Below are 20,193 nucleotides of genomic sequence, written 5' to 3'. Positions count from 1 at the left end.
ATAATAACTGGCGGAGTTTTAATTCAAGCAGATTTGCAGCTAACGTTTTGTGTGCTTTACATTGTAATTCCAGGAGCTTGTATCACGACTATTGAAAGAGTGAGGAATCATAAGGCAGTGATATCATTGAAAAGCTATTCATATGGAGATCAACATCGGATTGATTAGAGAAATAATATTGTGTGTAATCTGTGTATATAAACAAAATATTGAAATTCTTTTGGCAATAATATCTTGCTTTATTTAATCTACACGAAAGTTAACTGCTTATATTTACAAAAAAAAAGAAAAAGTAGTCGAATCAAGCTGAAACTCCTGTAATGTGCTAACCTTAACACTAAGTAACTCAAGGTGGACCACACGAAGTCAACACGGCGGACATTTACAAGTACATGTTCTAAAATAACTCTTTAATCCCGGCATGCTTCGGTCAATGACGAAGCTTGCCTTGCGTGACACGGTCACGCTAGATATTACAACGCCTAAGAGAAATCATTGCAAAGTTTGCCGTTAATTACTTTTAGATAACGGCTTTTAACTACAATCAAATTAAGAGATTTTTAAAACGCTGAACAAAAATTTTGTAACCGTAATGTAAATGAGTGCATACAAATAGTAGTCCGCTACGGTACTGTGTTAAGTTTTCCGTCGATTTGTCGAGGAATTCATAACAAAATTCACTTTATTTCCTATTAAAGAGGTTCGCAAAGATAAGACAGGGCTTGATCATGATCTCCTAAGTTTTTAACGAACGAAGACTTTCTAGAAGTTGCCAGGGGACACCCCCACGTTATAGTCATCGCATTCCCATCTTGTGTCTCCAGGAGTAATCAAAAAGTGATAAGAAGACTCCACAAAAGCGGGGTGGTTGTATAACCTATCTTGATCCCTCATGTGGCCCCATTTGCTAACGTTATAGGATCCATCCCAACCCCACCTACTGCACACACCAGCTAATAACGAGTTGTCATCATCCATTTCCACGTACAAGCCACAGGAAGCTGGCATGGTATCGGTCTGTCCGCTGAAATACTGGACTACAGCTTCACCAGCGCTGTTGTTTGCAGTGGTCACGTGGAAAGTGCGTTGCTTCCTGCAGAAGAATCTCATTTGAGTGAAAGACAAATGTGTTCTCAGCTGATTCATGGCAGTCTTCGTGAGGAACTTCTGAGAGTTGCTTACTCCTCGGTATGACGTCTCAACTGGGAAATTAAAACGTCTAGAGGAGCTGCCCACCACAACATCAGAGACAAGAAGCCAACCACCTTAAAGTAAATGTCAAGTTTTATTTTTTAAAATAGCATCGTTATTAACAACTTACTAAACGCACTTGATGAAGATGTAGTTGAATGCTGCTGCGAACTTTTGAGAATAATGCGTTTGGACAAAAATAACAACCGTAAAACACGTGCTTTACTGATTATAATTTAGAAAAATTATGGGATTTTATGGTAAATTTTTTAGGTAAATCTTGATGTTGAAAAAATGCAATATTATGTTATCCGGTTTTTGTTTGGGAGCCAGTGAAGTGATATATCAAACACCAGAGACAGTGTTTCATCGGGATATCCAAACACCGAGAAGAGAGTTGAAAATTTGACGCGCTGCAGAGTATTTTTGAGCAAATTCGAGGCTTTTGGATAGCCGAAGAAACGCTGTCTCGAGTGTTTAATATATATTCTCAATCGAAACAGAAACTAAGGAGTAAAAGGAGAAGTAAAATCGTCAAAGTCTATGCTAACAAGAGATTATCAAGGTACCTTGATAATCTCTTGATGCTAATTAAGACCGGGTATCCAAACTTACTTCAGAATTGTGATTGAATAAAGCATGCGGGTCAGATTAGTGCTCCTAGAGCAATTACCTATCGATATTAATAAAGAGCCATCATGGCCGCGGATAATGATTTCATGATTTGGAGCCAATTTTGATGTTCAAGAAAATCTAATATATCTAACCGAATTCGCAAAAACATGCCTGCATTGACTCAAAGCCAGTCCCAGCGGCCAGAAGTCCTCTGACCACACCCCCCTGGCTAGGAGATTGGCCCCTCACGCATGCACGTGGCATGGACCACTCCAGCAGGGTGCCATGTCAACACAGAAGCCTCAAACAAGGTCAAACAACTGAGTAAAATACCCAGAAACACAGTCAATATCAAGCTTATTTAACACGGAAAAATTAAGGTCTAGCTAGTTGGGGGTGTCAGTATAAGACACCCTCCCCTCCCCTCTGCTTTTGTCAGCTGGCCGCCAGCAAGCCACCAGCAGATAGGTCAGTCATTGGGCCATGTGCTCAGCCTGGCCTTGACGGAGCCCCCCCTGGGTTTAAGGTCGCTGGCTTATCGCCCGAATCCAGGGGAAAACCTAGCGGGCATGTTTTTGCGAATTCGCTCAGATATATTTTCCGGGCCTTGTGTAGCAGCCAGGGCTTCGAATTAGGTAACTGGGAGTGTGATATTGTTTTTAAAGATCAATTTCTTGTAATGTTAAGGTAATTTTTCTTTTACAATTTCTTTTACATTCGAAGCCCACACGCAATGTACAAGAAACTTTTACCTTCGTCAGTTGTCATGTCACAGTAGACATTTAAAGGGTTTCCATTCTTCTCAGGGTCGATCCAGTACTTGCCATCTTTTCTACAGACCCCAAGGTCCCGGATTTCCTTACAGGAATGAGCCGGGAAGTGTGAGTACAAACCTAGCTTTGCTACAACAAATGAATTATTAGCAAAATTCCACTAGCATACTGATGCAAATGCTACAATCTGATTGGCTGAGCTAATCGTATACTGTCAGCCATTGGAGTGCAGTAACCACAGGTCGTCCACATAATGACAACGTTTTCTAGTTTTTCTAATGTTTCGACGAAGATTTAGAAATATTACTGGATACTAACATTCTCAAAAACGGTAAGGAAAGTAGGCTGATCTTAAAAACTCAAAATTTGTCAATGAACCTATAAGCGTGCGTGCACAAATGCAAGTTTCAAAAAAAAACATTTCAATCCGCGCAATTTTTCCAGAGCCCGAACTCTAATACTCCGTTGAGAACTGATTGGAAATCTTTATTTGAAGAAAATTTAGTTACTGAGAAGTTAAGTTAGTTTATTCGCTCTCAATTTCTATTAAACAATTAGATTATGAGCTCGAGATTACTATCACAATATAGAAATCGAGAACGAATAATCTAATTGTTTTAGTATAAATCTACTAGGCGTTCAAAACTTTATCTAAATCCTGTTCACAGACACTTCAAAAGCGCAAAGAAGCGGCCGTCATTTTGTTAACAAGCACACACTGCTACGCTACTCACTATCTATATATCACAAAATAGATAATGAGTAGCGTAGCCAATCAGAGAACGGCATTCGTGGTAGAACGCTAGTAGATTTATACTAAAAAGTGATAGTTGATGAGACTAAGCGCAAAATCTAACTGGTAATTTGTAATGAAAACAATCGCTTGCTTGAATGCCCTCGCAAGAATGGGCAGGTTTTGGACATAAAAACCGGCTCTAAATTCTGCAGCCATAAGTCAGATATGAAAAACCCTTTGCCCTAGAATGAGCTTTGAATGTGTTTTTTTCCTATAACAGCCCAGGTCTCCTCTAACTATCTCAACTTACGCACATCGATGTAGGTCAGAGTTTCCGCCTCAAACACGCCTGCACTTGCTGCAACGCAAATGAAGTACCCCTCATCGCTTATTTTCACGTCTCTTAGGACTAAGACACCATTGGTTTGCAGACTTCTTTCAGCTGGTAGCTGTGCTCCATGCTTTTTCCAGCTCACGACTGGTTTTGGATCACCGGTTGCACTACAATTTAATGTCAGAGTATCGCCTTTTCTTATAACAACTCTTACAGGTGGCTTCACGTGGAAACGAGGAAGAGATACAACAACCAAGAGAGAACTTTTTTCCGTAGTTCCTACCAAGTTGACGGCTGAGCAGAAATACGTGTCTGAATCAGTCTTGCGGACATTAGAAATTTGTAAACCACTGTTGTTATACTGCACCCTTTCTTGTGGTAATTTTCCAGATAATTTTCTCCAAGTAACCACTGGAGACGGATGTCCAATCACGTGGCAAGACGGAAAGGTGAAATTACTTCCTTCAATGGCGTAATGAGGTCCCGGATGAAGAGAAACGCGAGGATGAACTGAAAAGTAGCAAATTCTGATAAATGGACAATTATCGTCATTTAATATTACAGCACATATAGAATGTTGTTTACTTTAATACCTTATCATTTAAGTAAACAACATAAAACTACGCGTTTAATTTTATGATTAGATTTGAGAAGATTTAAGGAAATCGACTGGACCCAATAGCTGATTTTAGTAAAGTTATAGTTTTTTTTTTCATTCAATGTACGCCAACGCGACGAAAAACAACTGAAAAAGTAATTTTTCAGTGCTGAGTACGTACCGAAGAATTGGGGAATATCAAGGGAAAACACTGTACAGTTGTAAGGCTTAACATAAGGAGAAATGGGAGCTTTTAACAAAGGCTTTGACTTGCATTTCTCCCTGCCTTAAGACAAACAAAAAAATACTAATTCATAGACAGTTTGAATGTCTAATAAGTTATTACTTGACATGAAATTCTGTAGTGAAGCGAGAAATATTCGCTTTCGATTAGTTAGTTAGAGAAAAAAACTGATATTCAGTATCATACCTTGATTGGTGACAAGATATTAATGTGAAACTCAAGAATTTCAAATTTGTGGTGCCAATACGAGAAGTATTCTATCAGGGAGCGTCAATCCCGTATGAAAGTCACACATCATTTCTATTAACCAAAAATGCGTAAGATTGTTTATCGGCCCAAACTTTCCTCGTTAGAGACTTCACGTTTTTAACCGTTAAATCAGTTTTTGGCTGCCATGACGCTAACTGGGCCTTAGTTTTGCTGGAAAAGCTATCTTTTGCCAAACAGATAGATTTCCCCAAGATTAAGTACAAAAATGTAGACTATTTTAATTTGGTGTATGCACACTAGCCAAAATTTGGACTTTGCGATTGCGCGTTCCGAATTTTTGTATTGCCCTTTTCCATTCCTTTTTCTCGGCCCTTTGACTCTGGCTACCTTTTGTGTCTCATATCCTTTCTGGCTCCCGAAAAAAGTTTGGCGTTAATTATGGGCAAAGCCTGGAAATGGGACCTTGATCAATTATAGGTATAGTGGGCCATTTTACCACCATTTTCGCACCAAAACTGTAAACGTTGTTTTTCACTTTGCTACGTCAGAATGCCGCCAATATCCAAAACCGACTGTTGTGCTTATAGATCTATCCTAGCTCTACCATCTGCTTGTCAAGAATATCTGGTGACAAATAAAATTGATGATGTCACAAGTGGTACAAAAAGCACGATCATTAAGTAGCCGCATATGGCTCATTGGGCGTCAAAAGGTTAATTATTGACTTACAAGTTGCTGGTAGAGTTATCTATGCTTTGATACATGCAATTTACCGTTTACTACAAGCCGAGCCAATGACTGCGCCTGCCCTAAGATGTTGATCGCTGAACACTGATACAAGCCCGAGTCACTCTCTGTCAAGTTCTCCAAATGCAGCATAGCTTCTGAAAGTGCTGATTGAGTGATTTCTGAGTGATTGTCCGCTCTGGTCCACACTACTGAAGGCTCGGGATTACCACCGGCTGAACACCGAAAGGAGGCTGCTCCTTTCTCGTTAACCGTTAGTTTCACAGGAGAAATGACGACACCAGGGGCTGACAGAGATTCTCCAGGCTCTCCTTTAGCTCCCGGCATGCCTTGGGGCCCCATGCTTCCTTTGATTCCTTTGATTCCTGTTTCTCCTTTCATTCCAACAGGGCCCATAATGCCTTGCTTGCCGCTTATCCCAGGATATCCCATGATTCCTTTATCGCCTTTCTTCCCAGTTCTTCCTTTCTCTCCCCTTCTTCCTCGGGCTCCTTTTTTTCCTCTCGCTCCAGGTGGGCCGGGAGGGCCTGGGAGTCCATTTGAACAGGTGTGACCCTTTGACGGATGGAGTTGCGACAAAAGTTTGTTGATTTTAAGTATCACGTCCTCTGTGCTTTGGTCGCCTGTTGCGTTTTTGGTAAGATCAGCATGTCGCTTGTTTTTTCGAGGGTTATTGGGTTGAAATTCTGAGAAAAAGAAGAAAAGATCTGAGGTAATTTAGTGTACGTAATTGACTTATGTAGATCTCAAAATGTCCGCAATGGACATGAGGCTTTGGTATACACTGCAACTAAAATTCAGCGGTTAGGACATCCCAAATGACCGTCTGCACACTAACTCTCTGATCATTTCCAGCTTTTAAAAACTCTTAAAATCTCGTATATCGTATAATTTAGCATCTCGAAAGCGCTTGATAATTGTTGATTGCCACTTTGCTGCTCAAACATGCTTAGTTACTTACCGTTGATTGATCGGCAATGTTTTTAGATTAAATGATTAAAAAAATACCTGTCATTCTTGATTGCCGGCGGACAGAAATCCTGCACGTACCCTCTCAAAACTCAAAAGTAAAAATGGTATATATAGCATAAAATGTTTTTTTTTACGTATGTGCATTCAGTCTATCAATTCTTCTTTTTAACGTTTCGTGTAAACTCGACCGATAGAAATATTATTTGGCCTCCGATGCAGTAGACGCTTCGTATCTGATAAATACGACACTGAGTCTAAAACAAAGCAACTGAAATGTTGGGTAGGTCTTCCGAATGCTTCCACTATCGTGTAACTTTCAAGTGAAAATGAAAAACACAACATTGTCTCCTGGAAACAGTAAACGAAGGCAACCCGAAAGAAACAAGCTTACCATGGATCGCCTGATTCTTGAACAAATTCCTGTTTCCATCGTTAACAATCGTCTTCAGTCCCTCCACAACTTCTTCAAGCTCGATTATTCTTTCCTGGTGCTGGTGTAATACAAGCTCCACTCTGAGAAATCCGCCTCAATATAGAAAAACGGACAACACTGAAATAATGACAATGAAAGAACCGGTCGAGCTGTTCTTTTGAACAATCATTTTGAAACATTTCAATGCTTAATCCGCGTCTAACAATTAGATCAGATTACTGTCTGTAGCTGTGGAGACGCGGTGACCTCATGCCTAATGCGGCTCGCCTCGAGCTTTCGAGCGGTCCGCGTTCGAGCCCTCTCTGGGAACATTGTGTTGTGTTTTTAGTCAAAATATGCTACTCTTTCTTCACTCCTCTCCACGAAGGTATACAAATGGGTATCGGTGAATTTAATGCTGCTGGTAACCCTGCGAAGCATCCCACCCAGGAGAGAGATCAGATACTTCTAGTCGGTCCATGCTACTGAAACGCGGTCAGAAAATATATCTGGGGCCTGTTCAATGACAAAAGAAAAAAAGAAAGAAAGAAAGAAAAAAATAGCAATAAATAGGAATTTGTAGTGGCACATTCCGCGGGGAGGTTCTTCGTCCTCTGTTCCCTGATCGAACTGGCATTTAGCATTTTTAATTTGTTTATTTGTGGAGGGAGGATAACACGCCAAGTATAAGATTCGAGCCCAGGCCGCATTGGTGGGAGGCGAGCGGTCTCACCACTGTGCCATCCCTGCGATAACAAAACTGGACGCGTGACTTCCTTCTGGATTAAATGCGAAAAACAACAATTGCAAGGACGTAAGGGACGGTGCTTGCTCAATGTCAGTCTTACGCGACCATCCCAAACAGTCAATATCGATCGGTTTAGGTTCTGCTGTTCAGTAGTCCTGTGCAGTGGTTTTTTTTTTGCTAATCTTATGTGCTATGATCGAGCAACACTGGGAACCAGCGTGTTGAACGCCTTGCAGTTTATTTTGTTGTTTGACTACCAGCGTGCTACCATAGTCGAACTCTGAAAACAGTGAAGACTTCATTTGCGAAAGATATTTTAGACAGATCATCTTCTGGAGCGAAAGACAGGAGCCTTGGTAATTGTTTTAACTACTTCAGCGTTTTTGACGACTTTGGCCTGATCAAGAGTTCCTTTTGGAAACATTTCACAAAATGCCGCACGGAACACCGAGCTACAATCCTATGGCATTACGAATTTGGAGAATGTTAAAGAGAATGGGGATAACTTCTCCACGAGGCATATTCCTCTGTCTAGTCTTCTGGAGCTTATTCATCTGCTTGACGTATTTTATTTACACCGAATCAAGCAGGTTCCTTGACAAGATCGAGGTTAATTATAAGAAGTTCGACATATCTAAACTGTCAAAACTGGGTCCTCTGAGATCAACGAAAGACAATGAAACTTTCGATGCGTTGGGCCTCTTCAAGACGTACTGGAATAATAACTCCACTGTGGAGGACCTTTGGAACTATGTAAAAAGCAGAACACGAAATATTTCCGCCAATATACCTGGGTAACACTATATTCCTTTTATAAAGAATGGATCCTGCTTTGCAAGAGTTGGTTAAGTTCAAGTTTTCTTACTTCTTTTGCATACGAAATAAGCAATTATTCCAAGCACGAGACAGATGCTGGAACCGTTTACTACCTTTGAAATGTGTTGTTTGATGAATGTATGTGTACAGATTATTTGGTCATTGGATTGCAATAGAATGCTTTAGAATTCATGTGAACTACGTAAACAGCTTGGAAAAAGCATTCACTACTTACTCCAACATATATAATTACACGCACGTTGCATCTTGTGCTGCTTGTGATTATTTCCTGGAAAGGTCATATGAATCACAGAAATATGTGATAACTATGATGTTGAATGCTGGAAGTGCTTTTGAAGCAGCGATATAGCCAATGTTAAAATTTAAATTTCTTATGCTTACATAATTTATGTGCAGGAAAAAATACATATATACAATGATGCTAACATGAAAAAGTTGAAATCTAGGAGATTGCTGATTTAACCTTCGTGACCCCAAGAAAACTTTAATGAAGTAGAGCTCCCGGACAAAAATGTGTCAAATATTGCAAGAATTTTCCCCCAAAAATGCCAAAATAAGTTTTAAAAGTGTGTGTTGCGTGCTTTTCTTCATATCGAGGAGATTTTTTTTATCTGTAAGGGAGACTGGAAGATTCAGTCTGTATCCAGAAGACTCCCAGAAAATCTGGGAGAGTTGGCATAGATGTGTATATTGGAGATGCAATGCACAGTCATGACAATACATGTATGTTTCATGCACTGTTGTCCATTATGGACACATGTTGCAGGTTTCTGCCTTATAATGATTAACCATGCTGGGTTACACAAGGAAATCTGTCAGGGTTCTATATTTCATTAAATGTTAATGTTTAAAGAATAGGAGAAGGCAAATTTGTAAGGCTGTAATACTTGTTAACAGGCAGTGAGTATTGTCATGCTGCTCCATGTTGTGTTACTTGTTGGGTGATCTCCGGTTACGTCATTACATCATTATTTTACTAGAGTAGTTCCCGGGCGACAATGTGCTCTTGTATCTTGTGTCTGTCTGCCATTAAAAAGTATGATTCCAGTTGCTCGAAACGTGTTGTTCCTGTATCAGTGTAAGATTGCTACAGTCTTTCTTATTTTAGTCCAGTCAAAACAGGACCTCCAGTCAACTAAATGTTATGTAGTATTATGATTTATTCCACTCAAAGTTTCATTTCCTTTGCACTCGTGTGGTAAGGTCGTGGCTTCAAGACCCGCTCTGATCACTAAGCTGGAATTGTTTCTTGGTAGACCCTTGTTCAACTCCTTGGTCATGCTTGTAAATAGCCAACATTTTCAAGCCTTTTGTGTTTAGTTGAAATACTTTTTTTTTTCTTTTAGTGTAACCAGCTACATGCAGGTGTAGCCAAGTGCATTGACCACTACAAACAACATTTGATGTCTTGGCATTGTTCATAAAAATATAATCCTAATAACATTTTTACCCTGTGCCAGTCAGCACAGGCACCCAAAGCTACCACTATGATAATACTATGTTCATGGAAAACTAAATTGTTGGGAACAACTTTACAAATGACATTTGTCTGTGATTTGTTCCTGTGATAGTCAGTCAGAGGGTAGCATCATGCATGGCTCTGTTCCAGGATATTCTGGAAGTGACAAGTTATATTTTTTAGCCAATGAATCAGGCACAAATCTTCCTCCTAGAAAGTGAAATCTCCCTTGGAAGTGTTTTGCACAAAGCTTTGGAGCTGTCAGGGAAATCAAGAAGTCTGGCTGAATTCCACTTGGATTTCCATCTTCAACGTGCCATCCTGATTTAAGCAACAACAAAAAAATATTACATCAATAACATGTTTACATTTTTAAGAGTGGGTATCCCTGTTGGATTTAAGGTATTATTTTACAACATTTCTCTTTTAATTAAGAGTTTCACTTGTTATTTGTCATTACAGTCAGCCAATAATAACACATACAAGTAGCAGAAATACATGCATTTAATAAATGAACAGCAATGGAACATCTCCAAGATGGAAACCAAAGACCACTTCTTGTTATATGGGAGTGTTCATATTATAGTGGAAGAGATTATGAGAATAGTGGTTTGTCTGTGGCCAAGTGAACTGTATGTAATTAAGATGTGTTGATGTTATGGCCAGGACTAAGAAGAGGTTTGACAGTATATACAGGTTATTGACCAAGCTTGAGGTCAAGATGGCTGAATATTAGCCAAGTTCTTTTCTGTGTGAACAAGGCCAATTTATCCAGCCAGCTTGAGTGAACAAGCTTGGTCAATAAAGGATTTGTTATATGGAAAAAGAAGACCTTTTTTTGGTGGGGAACAGCGGATAATCCTGACACGGCAAGATAGCACCATCTTGCCCACTCGGGTAGCCAGATACAACGCAGGATTTGGTTCATCTTGCCCGCTCACGGAGCTAGCCGTTAATAATGATAGTACATAGTTTACTTCCTTGCAACAATACAACACCAAACAATATACTACCACTGTACAGCAATGCAGATTGAATTCTATAGAAACACACAATGCAAGCTGTGCTTAAAGCCACATAGGATGATGTGAATTGGTCCAGAGAAAGCCACGCACACATCAAGAGTTAATTCAGAGCCACAATTAAGGACATTCATCGACACTCTTCACAATGCTACAGTGAAGTAACACTCAGTAAAGGTGGTGTGATAAACATTTATTGGCTGAGGTAGGCTCGGCTGTACAGGAAAATATTGACTTAAGGGCTTGTGGTTATTTTGCATCAGCTTTATTGCATCCACTCCACATGCCATGACCTTGAGTCAAATATTTTCTTGTCTTGCCTGATATTTCTACTAATTACTTAATAAACTCATGCTATCTTTGAATATCTTTCCAACTAACCCGATGGAACATCAATCGAGCAAATGGGAATTTTGACTTCCTTTAATGCTGATAGCACATCTCCAAATGGTGGTCGGGCATTCCCCTTAAAACTGAAGCCAAAAATGGCATCCACAACCAACTTATACTCAGCATCTATCTGTGTTGCTGTTGGTATATCATTGATGAATGGTATGTCCATCTTTTCACACTGCGTCACAAGACTTTTAAAGAGTGGTTTTTCCGATTTTTTGGGATAATATATCTTTGGATTGTATCCCTGATAAATGAAAGCAAATATCAGTCAAACAACTGGTTCATGACTTTACATACATGCATGCGCACTGATATTTGGGGACCTGAAGTTAATTCACAACAGAATTAGGTTAATCTAAATAAAATATGTGGATGACATTATTCTGATGCAAGCTAAATGCAAGATGCCCTGGAAGACATCAAGCTATAAGTGGGAGATTGGGAATAATAAATAATACATTCCATTAACCAAATCAGTAACACACAATGTAAACATTAACTCTTGATTAGGCCTTTCTTTTAATATTTGCACCTCCCTAGCAGGAGGGAGGTGAATGTAGTGATCTTGCAAATCCATGCACGGGTATGTCTCCATGAGGCGTTTAAGGTAAATCCCAGGGGTGTATTTTTCGAAAACTGTAGAGGTATTTTCCTCTTATTTGATGCTCTGAAGGGCTCTCCCAGGCTGTGGCCTGCAATTTCTCCGGGGACCTGTTACCAACTCTAGCTAACCATTACTTGTAAGTTGGACATGTTAGGACTACAATACAAAAGCTCAACAATAAATACTAAAACAGCTGGATCAACTCACGAACATCTTGAGATGTCTAGCTGCTACCAGTCCGTCTCCTCCATTATTTCCAGGGCCACTACAAACCAAAACTTTGGGATGACTTGTATCTCGGGGATAAGCCTTGGTTACAGCCACAGCCACGCTCAAACCAGCTAACTCCATCAACTGATCAACACTGAATGAATACTCGTTGAAGAGTTCTTGATCGATGTTCTGGGCCTCTTCTTGGCTTAAATATTTCATGGTTGGCCTAACTGTGCAGAAGGTCCTAAAGTGGCGAGGGAAACGACTACAAAGGGAGGAAATTCGGAATATCATAAGAGCACTAAATCCGCCAAAAATACCAAGAACGAAAACTTTCCATGCCATGCCCGCGATGCCAAGGGCAGGCGATTATTCAGCGGTTATCAAACAAGGTCTTCCTTCCGGGGTGGGGAGGGGTGGGGAGGGGTGGGGAGGGGGTAGGGTTAATCAAAGTTCCATTTAAAAGTAGAAATATCCCTTAGTTTCGTTGTCCTTCAAATCAATTACTCCACGAAAATCACTTGTTTCCGGGCTTGAAATGAATGATCCGGTTCCCTTGTTCCCCCCAAACCCCAGGGAGGCCCTCAACAAAACACCACCAATATGACGAGTAAATAGAGCCAGAATGAAACTAGTCAGTCGTGACTTATTACACTCATGAGAGACTAACAGAGAGACAGAGAAGAAAAAAAAAAGAGAAAAAACCTGGAACTATGTATAAAAAATACAACAACAAGATTAGCCTGGAACGTGACCAAATTAAAAACAAAACAAAACAAAACAAAAAATTACACAGATAACCCATAGTAACAACTACATTTATTACACTGCAAGCTTCGCGAGCTGGTAATATGGGCCAAATCCTGCATTGTGATTGGCTACCCGAGAGGGCAAGATGGCTCCGTGATCTTGTCCACTCGGCCCGCGACTGTCCGTTGTATCCCGAAAGAAGAGAACTGTTCTTTCTGTCATAATTAGCCATCGTGGCAGGCGTTCAAAGGGGTTTTAGAGCGGAAATGAGAAGCGCAAAGCGCGATCGAACGCCTACCATGTAGGCTATGTCATAATTATAGTACAATTAATTATTAAATCCTTTCATTAATAATAGTGGAGAATTTGTAGTGGGCAAATTACATGTGGATCTGTTCAAATGCGCATTACAACTCAAATTTTCTAAGACTAAAAGTTACAAGCCCTAAAATTACAATTAGAGCCAACTAGTCTAAATCACAGAAATGGTTGTTATCAAAGGGGGGAAAGAAATAGCAATAATTAAGTAAACAAATAAATAAGTAAATAAAATAAGAAAAATGGAACTTAAAAGCCAAAATTCTCAGGAAATTACATAATATATTGACTAAGCTTGTTCGGTTTGTTTGTTTTGTTTTGTTTGTGTGGTAAAAAAATTATAAAATACATCGAAAGCAATAAATAAATAAATATGGGTTGAGATTTATATAATCTTATATCCTTCGTCTAGCGATAGAACAGTATTAGCCCCTAGGGGATTACTTAACTCACATGCACAGCATTCGTTTTCACATAAAGTGTGTCTGCTTGTAAATTTTACCAGTTGTGATTCGTTGGGTATTGAAGTGTATTTTTGTTTTACTGCGTTGTTCCGAGTTAAGAACACAGCAGACAGCTAAAGGAAAACGCTGCGAAAATGCTGGGCAATATTGTCTTTGAAAATACAACGTTTCGAGAATACATTAGTGCTGACCGGCCCTTTATTATGTAAATAAATATTTAATAATAATATAAAACTTTCTTGACTTCTCAAAGTTTCCTTGTTCAGGGGAAGTTTCCTTGCTAAAAGTGTTCCTTAGTGGAAAATCTTTAGCGAAAGGACTCTGAAGTAAAACAGATTCATGGGACTTGCTGTTTATAGTCATTTGCGTCAATCAGAAATAATCGCTGATTGTTTCGAGTGGACGCCTATTTTGAAGACTCATCCTGACTCATGAAACTGCACTCGAAATGCGTGGGTAAATCGTTTAGCATATCAAAAGCCAGGCTACACCCAGTTACTGTGCAGATCAGAGTGTGAATCATTCCTCCGCAGTAGAGGCTGAAGCTAAGGGTGGTGTCGTTTGCAGTTCGCAAAGCTATAAAGTTACACTTGTTATCTACAACCTCAAGGTATCTGTAACTAGTTTAATTCGAGGTTTTGTGTTAGCTTTTTGGCTTGTGCATACCATTTCTGCTGCAGTCGAAAAGGTCAAACAACTCTGTTTAAGATTATTTAATCTCTGCATTCATTGCGCCCGTGAAGCTCAGCGCCTCAGTGGCAAAATATACCAGGGTTCATCAATGTTTCCTCATAAACCAGCTGATAATAATTATAGATATTTTTTAGCGTTATGTCGATAAGCTGTAAAGACTTACCAGAAGCTGTTGGTTGTTGGCAATCATTTGTAACGATGCAAGAACTAAACGCATTCACGCGCGAAGCCCATTTGTTGTCTCAATTCGTAGCAGCCTTTCTGCATGGATTCGAAGCGGCTATCCTGAGAATTATTCTAAAGAAAATGCTCAATTTTTTTTTTTTTATCTGTCGAACAAACTGTGACTGTAAAAAAGTTAAAAATTTTGTTATTACCGTAACATTCCAGCACTAACAACATTGTGCATAATTTCTCCAAATTTGCATAGACTGTGCAAGTCGAATTACCATGGCTTATGAAGGGTTCAAGACATTTAAAGTCGAGATAAAGGAAGGCGTCGCTTGGGTAACATTTGACTTTCCTCCAGTGAATGTCCAAGGAAAACCGATGCTTGATGACCTGAATCGTTTGGCTGAGGCCTTGGAGCCCGATCGTTCCATCAAGGTGGTGGTCTTCCAGTCAAGCCATCCGGATATTTTTGTCTGTCACGCAGACATTGACATGCTGTGTGAGATTCCTGCCTCTAAACGCTCCATGGACGACCCTTTGTTATATTTACAAGAGGTGTTACAGCGAATCAGTGCACTTCCTCAAGCTACCATTGCTAAAGTAGAGGGAATGGCCCGAGGAGGCGGACACGAATTCATGCTGGCGTGTGACATGCGTTTCGCCGCTCGAGGTAAGGCGGTGTTTATGCAGATGGAGGTGGGTATGGGCATTGTACCATGCGGTGGAGGGACACAGCGGCTTGCGCGTCAAGTTGGAATGGGTCGTGCCATGGAGATCATTCTGGGGGCCCACGACTTCGATGCGGACCTCGCAGAACGCTATGGAAGCATCAACCGAGCATTGGATCCTGACGAAATTGGGCCTTTTGTGGAAGAGCTGGCCAACCGCATAGGTAAATTCTCGGCGGGATCTATCGCTGCCTGCAAGAGATGTGTGCTGAGTGCAGTGGAGACTCCAATAGAAGAAGGCCTGAAGATTGAGGCGTACCAGCTGGGGCAGGCCATGGCATCCACCCCTGGCGCCAAGAGATTTGCTTATGCCAAGGAACAAGGGCTACAAGATGATCTGGAAACCCAAAAGAATTGGGACAAAGGAGTCATGGACATTCAGTCAATACAGTAACTCACCACTGAACGTTTTCTTGCAGTGGAAGATGATTGTTAATTTACCCTGTTGTTTTTCGTTAGTTTCATCTTCTATCGTTAAAAAATTATCCGTAGATACGAAAGTTGTAGAGTTGTAGAATTCTGCTAATTAATAAATCCAATATTCTGTGTGAAATTAATGGCGACTTAAGGCGACTTAAGGTGACTTAAGGCAACTTTAAGCGACTTAAGGTCCCAGAGTATGCCTTTCTATACTGACCCTCAATGTCCAAAATGGACTTTTCAGATAATCGCAACATGAGACTGCCAAAAGTTGAATTCAAAATTGTTGACCCTTTCGTGGTAACTAAAAATAAATATTAATACCAAAACCTTTTAAAGCAGAGTTGGGTAACACTCAGGGATGCCGGGCAGCATGGCAGAGTTAGTTAATATGTGAAAAGCAAACTGGTTAGCCTCTCACCAGCTGTCCTTGCAGTTCTATATTTTTTATCGTTTTCCTTATTATTTCACTCATTTGTCTTCTGTTTTCCAGGTTCTCCAAAACCCAAATCACCATAAAAGACAAAGTGATCTGCACACGTGTTAATTAATGAATGTAGCTGTGAAATTGCATCTACGGCAGAGAAATAAATAATAACTACTTAATAACCGAGAGTGAGGTCGTTACGGGAAAATTTCAAACTGAGGTCTTGCCGTATTGACCGAGCGATAGCGAGGTTAATACGGTAGGCCGAGGTTTGAGATTTTCCCGTAACGACCGAACGGTCGAGGTTATTAAGTTGTTTATTATATGGCTCACGAATTAAAGAAAAAAGAAATTATTCGAGCGGAAGTCGCCAATTTACATCTGGCGATGCGCGCGTTTACCGATTCATTCATCGTCTCAAACCCAGGGCAAAACTACACAGTCAGTGAACTTCATTACTGTAATTCTTTACGGGAAAGATGATTGTCACAGCCCTTAAAAAAGGTATTTTAGTATCGTGGAGCCACAACTTGATGAGGGAGTTTTTCCAACTTTTGTGGCGAAACGTCAACGCATATAGAAAAGACAGAAAGTGCTTCAAAATGATCCAAACCAACGGTCTTTCGGTGAAAGAAAATACTAATGCTTCGGAATGCACTGCTCAGAATAACTCGATCTTCGCATTCGCTTTCGACAACATATCTTGGCCTTCTTCATTCTGGGACTTATGGATGAACTTTTCAAGCCTTGTGAACGTCTAAAACTTCCTGCAGGTATCAGAAACACTGCTATCGACAGAAACCGCCCGATTGTTTACACCTGATGATCCTGGAAGCTGATTTTCACTTGCTTGTGTTGAAGCGAGGGAATCTATTTGATGAGAACTGAAACGGAGTTCAATATTTCGGTAATTGTTGTGACTAAGATGATAACTTATAAGTTTCTTCGTGGTTTTCTGCTCAGGATACGTGACACATCTGCCGATGGTGTTTTTCACTCAGCGATTTTAGCTTTACTCAACACTCGGCAAACTTTAATTGTTTTTCACTAGTGCTCGCCAAGGTTACCGGCAAGTCAAAAATGACTTCTATATAAATTTTATTAAGGAAAAATCCCTAAACTTTTGGCTACTCGGAATTAAATTTACTTCTCTTACTGTTTTTAATCGCCTTTCATCGTTTCAATGCGCTTGAATTTTCCGAGCAGGGCTCTTCCTAATTTGCATAATCCGTAATCGGCCCGTGGGCATTACGGCTGCATAATGACCGCTCAGATCTCGCTCATAGCCAATCAGAGCGCGCGTTATATCGGCCACAAGCCAAAGCCATATAATAAATGATCATTAATGGTTCATTCTTGTTTTTGCTTAGTTCTATGTCAATTATTATTAAGTGGGTTTGACAGACTTTGTTAAGCTGGTTGTCATTGTATCCTTACCAATTTTCACCTCCCTTATAAGACTTATAATTCAAATATTACTTCCCTAATAAAACTGCATGATGCCCAGATGCATTTGACACAACCTTAATTCTGGCAATTGGCCACTTTATTTATGAGACAGAAAATCATTGATTTCAAGTTAAACTGCACTCATCTGCCGCCGTATTTCACACATATTCATTGAAGAACTCGAAAACAATTTCATTAAAGGTGTTTTGGTCAATAACGTCTTCCAAAAGACGATGATCTTAGAACCTCTTGCAACAATCTCGTGAAGTCTATTTAAAGATAACGGTATATTAAGAAAAGAGCTGATGATTTCATACTTGTCGTCGTATTCCATGTGGCTAGGATCTCAAATACCTAGGGAAATTTCAAACGGCGAAGCCATGAAAAAGAAACTAAATGTATACATATAAAGAAAAAAGATTGTTTGCGTGTGCTGCTGGTCCTGTTCGAGTGTCAAGTAGTGTAGAACTCTGCATGTTAAATTGGTCATTGGATTGACATAATAAGTTAAGCAAGAGTCGACCTTCCATCCGCTTAGTACTGTATTTTACTTAGTATAGAACGATAGCATTTCATCCCATGATATTAATTCAGTTTACTTCGGCTGTAGATACCATCAAAAGAATATGATCAAATCATATTCCCTTTATACCATTGCACTCTTAAAGAACAATTCAAGAATGAGATATGTAGAGTACCTTTTAGAGTCTACAAAACAGAAAGGAGAGGACACTCCAAAAGTTGGCTTTCTTTCGCAAGTCTGCAACCCTTTCAAAGAATTTTGAACCAAAACGGAGATATCTTTGAAAATTGGCACTGAACCCAAGCAACCAACCAACCATCCAACCAAACACTGCCAACTACCCCTTGAGAACAATGAGCAATTCAAATTGTCGCTAAGTACTTTGCCATATTAGTGTTTATCACAACACCAAATCTTCACCCAATAGCTGCAGACCACATTATCTACTACCAACAGAGTGCTTTAGTAGATCGATATGCATATACTTTTAGATATATTAGCGATTATAACATAGCCTTAGACAAGCGCACGTTCTTATTGGCTAGTCAGACGCTTGGTCCCTTTGCCGATGGGTTACACGCTGACGTCAGTTTGTTTATGTGTACTTTTTCTCGGCAATTGTATTTATCGATGCCACTTTTTGAAAACATAATTCTTATTTCTTTTGCCTTAAATATGGAAAGATCTAATAATTCTTTCGGAGATGAGGAAGATACTTCCTGTGAGCTACCAAATTTCCAGCACAAGTTTTATCTCGGGCCTCCACCTAAGAGATTGCTAATAACATTTGAAGCTTCTGTAGCTAGTAACAGATAACATCTGTTGAAGAAACAAACCAAATTTCAAGTTGATATTTTTATACCATTTGCTACATCCTCCAGGTACATAGCAGAGTATTACAACACGGACCTTTGACTCATTTTGGCAATTTAATATCAATACATTTTGGTCTGCTAGAATCGGATCAGCTTGATCTTTCAGAAGAAAAAAACACATCCACCTTCGGCCTTGAACTGTCCTGACACGTATTCATCGGCAATTGGGCGTTATGAACGAGAACGGGTTGGGAAGAGACAAGAGAAAGAAAGAAAGCTTTTTGCGTGTTTCTGAATTTAATCGCCTTAGGGCTAAAGTATCTGGCGTCATCCTTGCTGCATTTCGCGAAAAAAAAAAAAACATAAACTTCCCGCAGGCTAATCATTAGCATCCACTGTGCCAGCCACTCAAGTCAAGTCAGAAGTCATCTTTATTTAGGCAGGGTAGCCCCACTTGAAATAACCTGATCGTGAATCAGTGCTAATTAATCAATACAGAGGACAAGTCTTCAAAAGGTATGCTACCCGAATAATGGTTTGATTTTCCTTACATGAAGGGCGGTACAGTACGAACAAGACCAAACCTCAAGTTATCCACACAAAGGGAAGTCGCCGTTATATCATGATTTAGTCTGAAGTAGGAATTCCGGCTGGATTAGATTTGCCAAAAAGCGGTTTTTAACTTACGCTAAAGAGCATAGTCGGTTCCTCTATGCCTTGATTGCTAGAAAAATCTTTCTATTAAATTATTGCGAGTTATGCGGTGTAGACCCGTCACAAGTCGACTTTCGTTAATCTCTCTGCCCGAGTCTGCGAGCGGCGAAACCAACGGACCAGGGAATTATTACTGGAAAGGACTGTTACAAATTCTAAAAGTCTAAACCAAGCACATTCGAAGTAGTGCATAGAAGGCTGAGTATAAAAATACATTGTATTTAAATTCCACACAGTCAAACCCCTGCATGCGTGGCAAGGTTGGATAACTAGGTCGTAACCCGGGTCATTTTCAACTTCAGCAAGGAATGTGCGGACCAAATGTGTTGTTTGCATTCCTTGTCAGTCAATTCTTTTTTATATATATATATAAGAACCTTTTTTATATAAGAACGTTGAGGCTGAGATCAACCAATGTTTAAGAACGTATTAAGAACATTCATCAAGCTGAGAGTCGATTAAGAACGTTTCTTTTTTGCAACATGGATGTGTTAAATGACAAGCATTAAATAAAGGTAACCAAAAATGTAAATTAACCCAACTTTGTATAACATTAACATTGGTTTTCTTACTGCATGACAAATCTCAGTTTTTGATAATCAGCAGTCCG

The 20,193-nt window shown here is 39.8% G+C and overlaps 2 protein-coding genes and 1 pseudogene across 3 annotated transcripts; 1 reads left to right on the top strand and 2 right to left on the bottom strand.

Annotated features, from left to right (window-relative positions):
* Positions 1 to 215: 215 nt before the first annotated feature.
* Positions 216 to 7,455, bottom strand: LOC110056593 (peroxidasin homolog; annotated as a pseudogene). Its single transcript, XR_016202238.1, has 4 exons — positions 6,812 to 7,455; positions 3,626 to 4,159; positions 2,559 to 2,708; positions 216 to 1,265 (listed from the first exon to the last, which is right to left on the bottom strand). The product of XR_016202238.1 is annotated as a peroxidasin homolog (transcript).
* Positions 7,456 to 9,557: 2,102 nt separating this feature from the next.
* Positions 9,558 to 12,481, bottom strand: LOC110056592 (NAD(P)H-hydrate epimerase-like). The gene is made up of 3 exons (XM_020763103.2): positions 12,106 to 12,481; positions 11,280 to 11,538; positions 9,558 to 10,197 (listed from the first exon to the last, which is right to left on the bottom strand). Exons 1-3 carry the CDS (start codon positions 12,454 to 12,456, stop codon positions 9,989 to 9,991), a joined length of 819 nt encoding a protein of 272 aa, XP_020618762.1. The 5' UTR covers positions 12,457 to 12,481; the 3' UTR covers positions 9,558 to 9,988.
* A 1,630-nt stretch (positions 12,482 to 14,111) lies between these two features.
* Positions 14,112 to 15,788, top strand: LOC110056591 (uncharacterized). The gene is made up of 2 exons (XM_020763102.2): positions 14,112 to 14,253; positions 14,767 to 15,788. The coding sequence occupies exon 2, from the start codon at positions 14,787 to 14,789 to the stop codon at positions 15,627 to 15,629; it is 843 nt and encodes a 280-aa protein (XP_020618761.1). The 5' UTR covers positions 14,112 to 14,253; positions 14,767 to 14,786; the 3' UTR covers positions 15,630 to 15,788.
* Positions 15,789 to 20,193: the final 4,405 nt, after the last annotated feature.

This window comes from Orbicella faveolata, unplaced genomic scaffold (assembly GCF_042242905.1).
Source record: "Orbicella faveolata isolate gen_17 unplaced genomic scaffold, um_ofav_v1 contig_35, whole genome shotgun sequence".
Classification (NCBI taxonomy): Eukaryota; Metazoa; Cnidaria; class Anthozoa; order Scleractinia; family Merulinidae; genus Orbicella; species Orbicella faveolata.
Note: the sequence above shows the minus strand (reverse complement) of the source record. Positions and strands in the feature narration are given on the sequence as shown.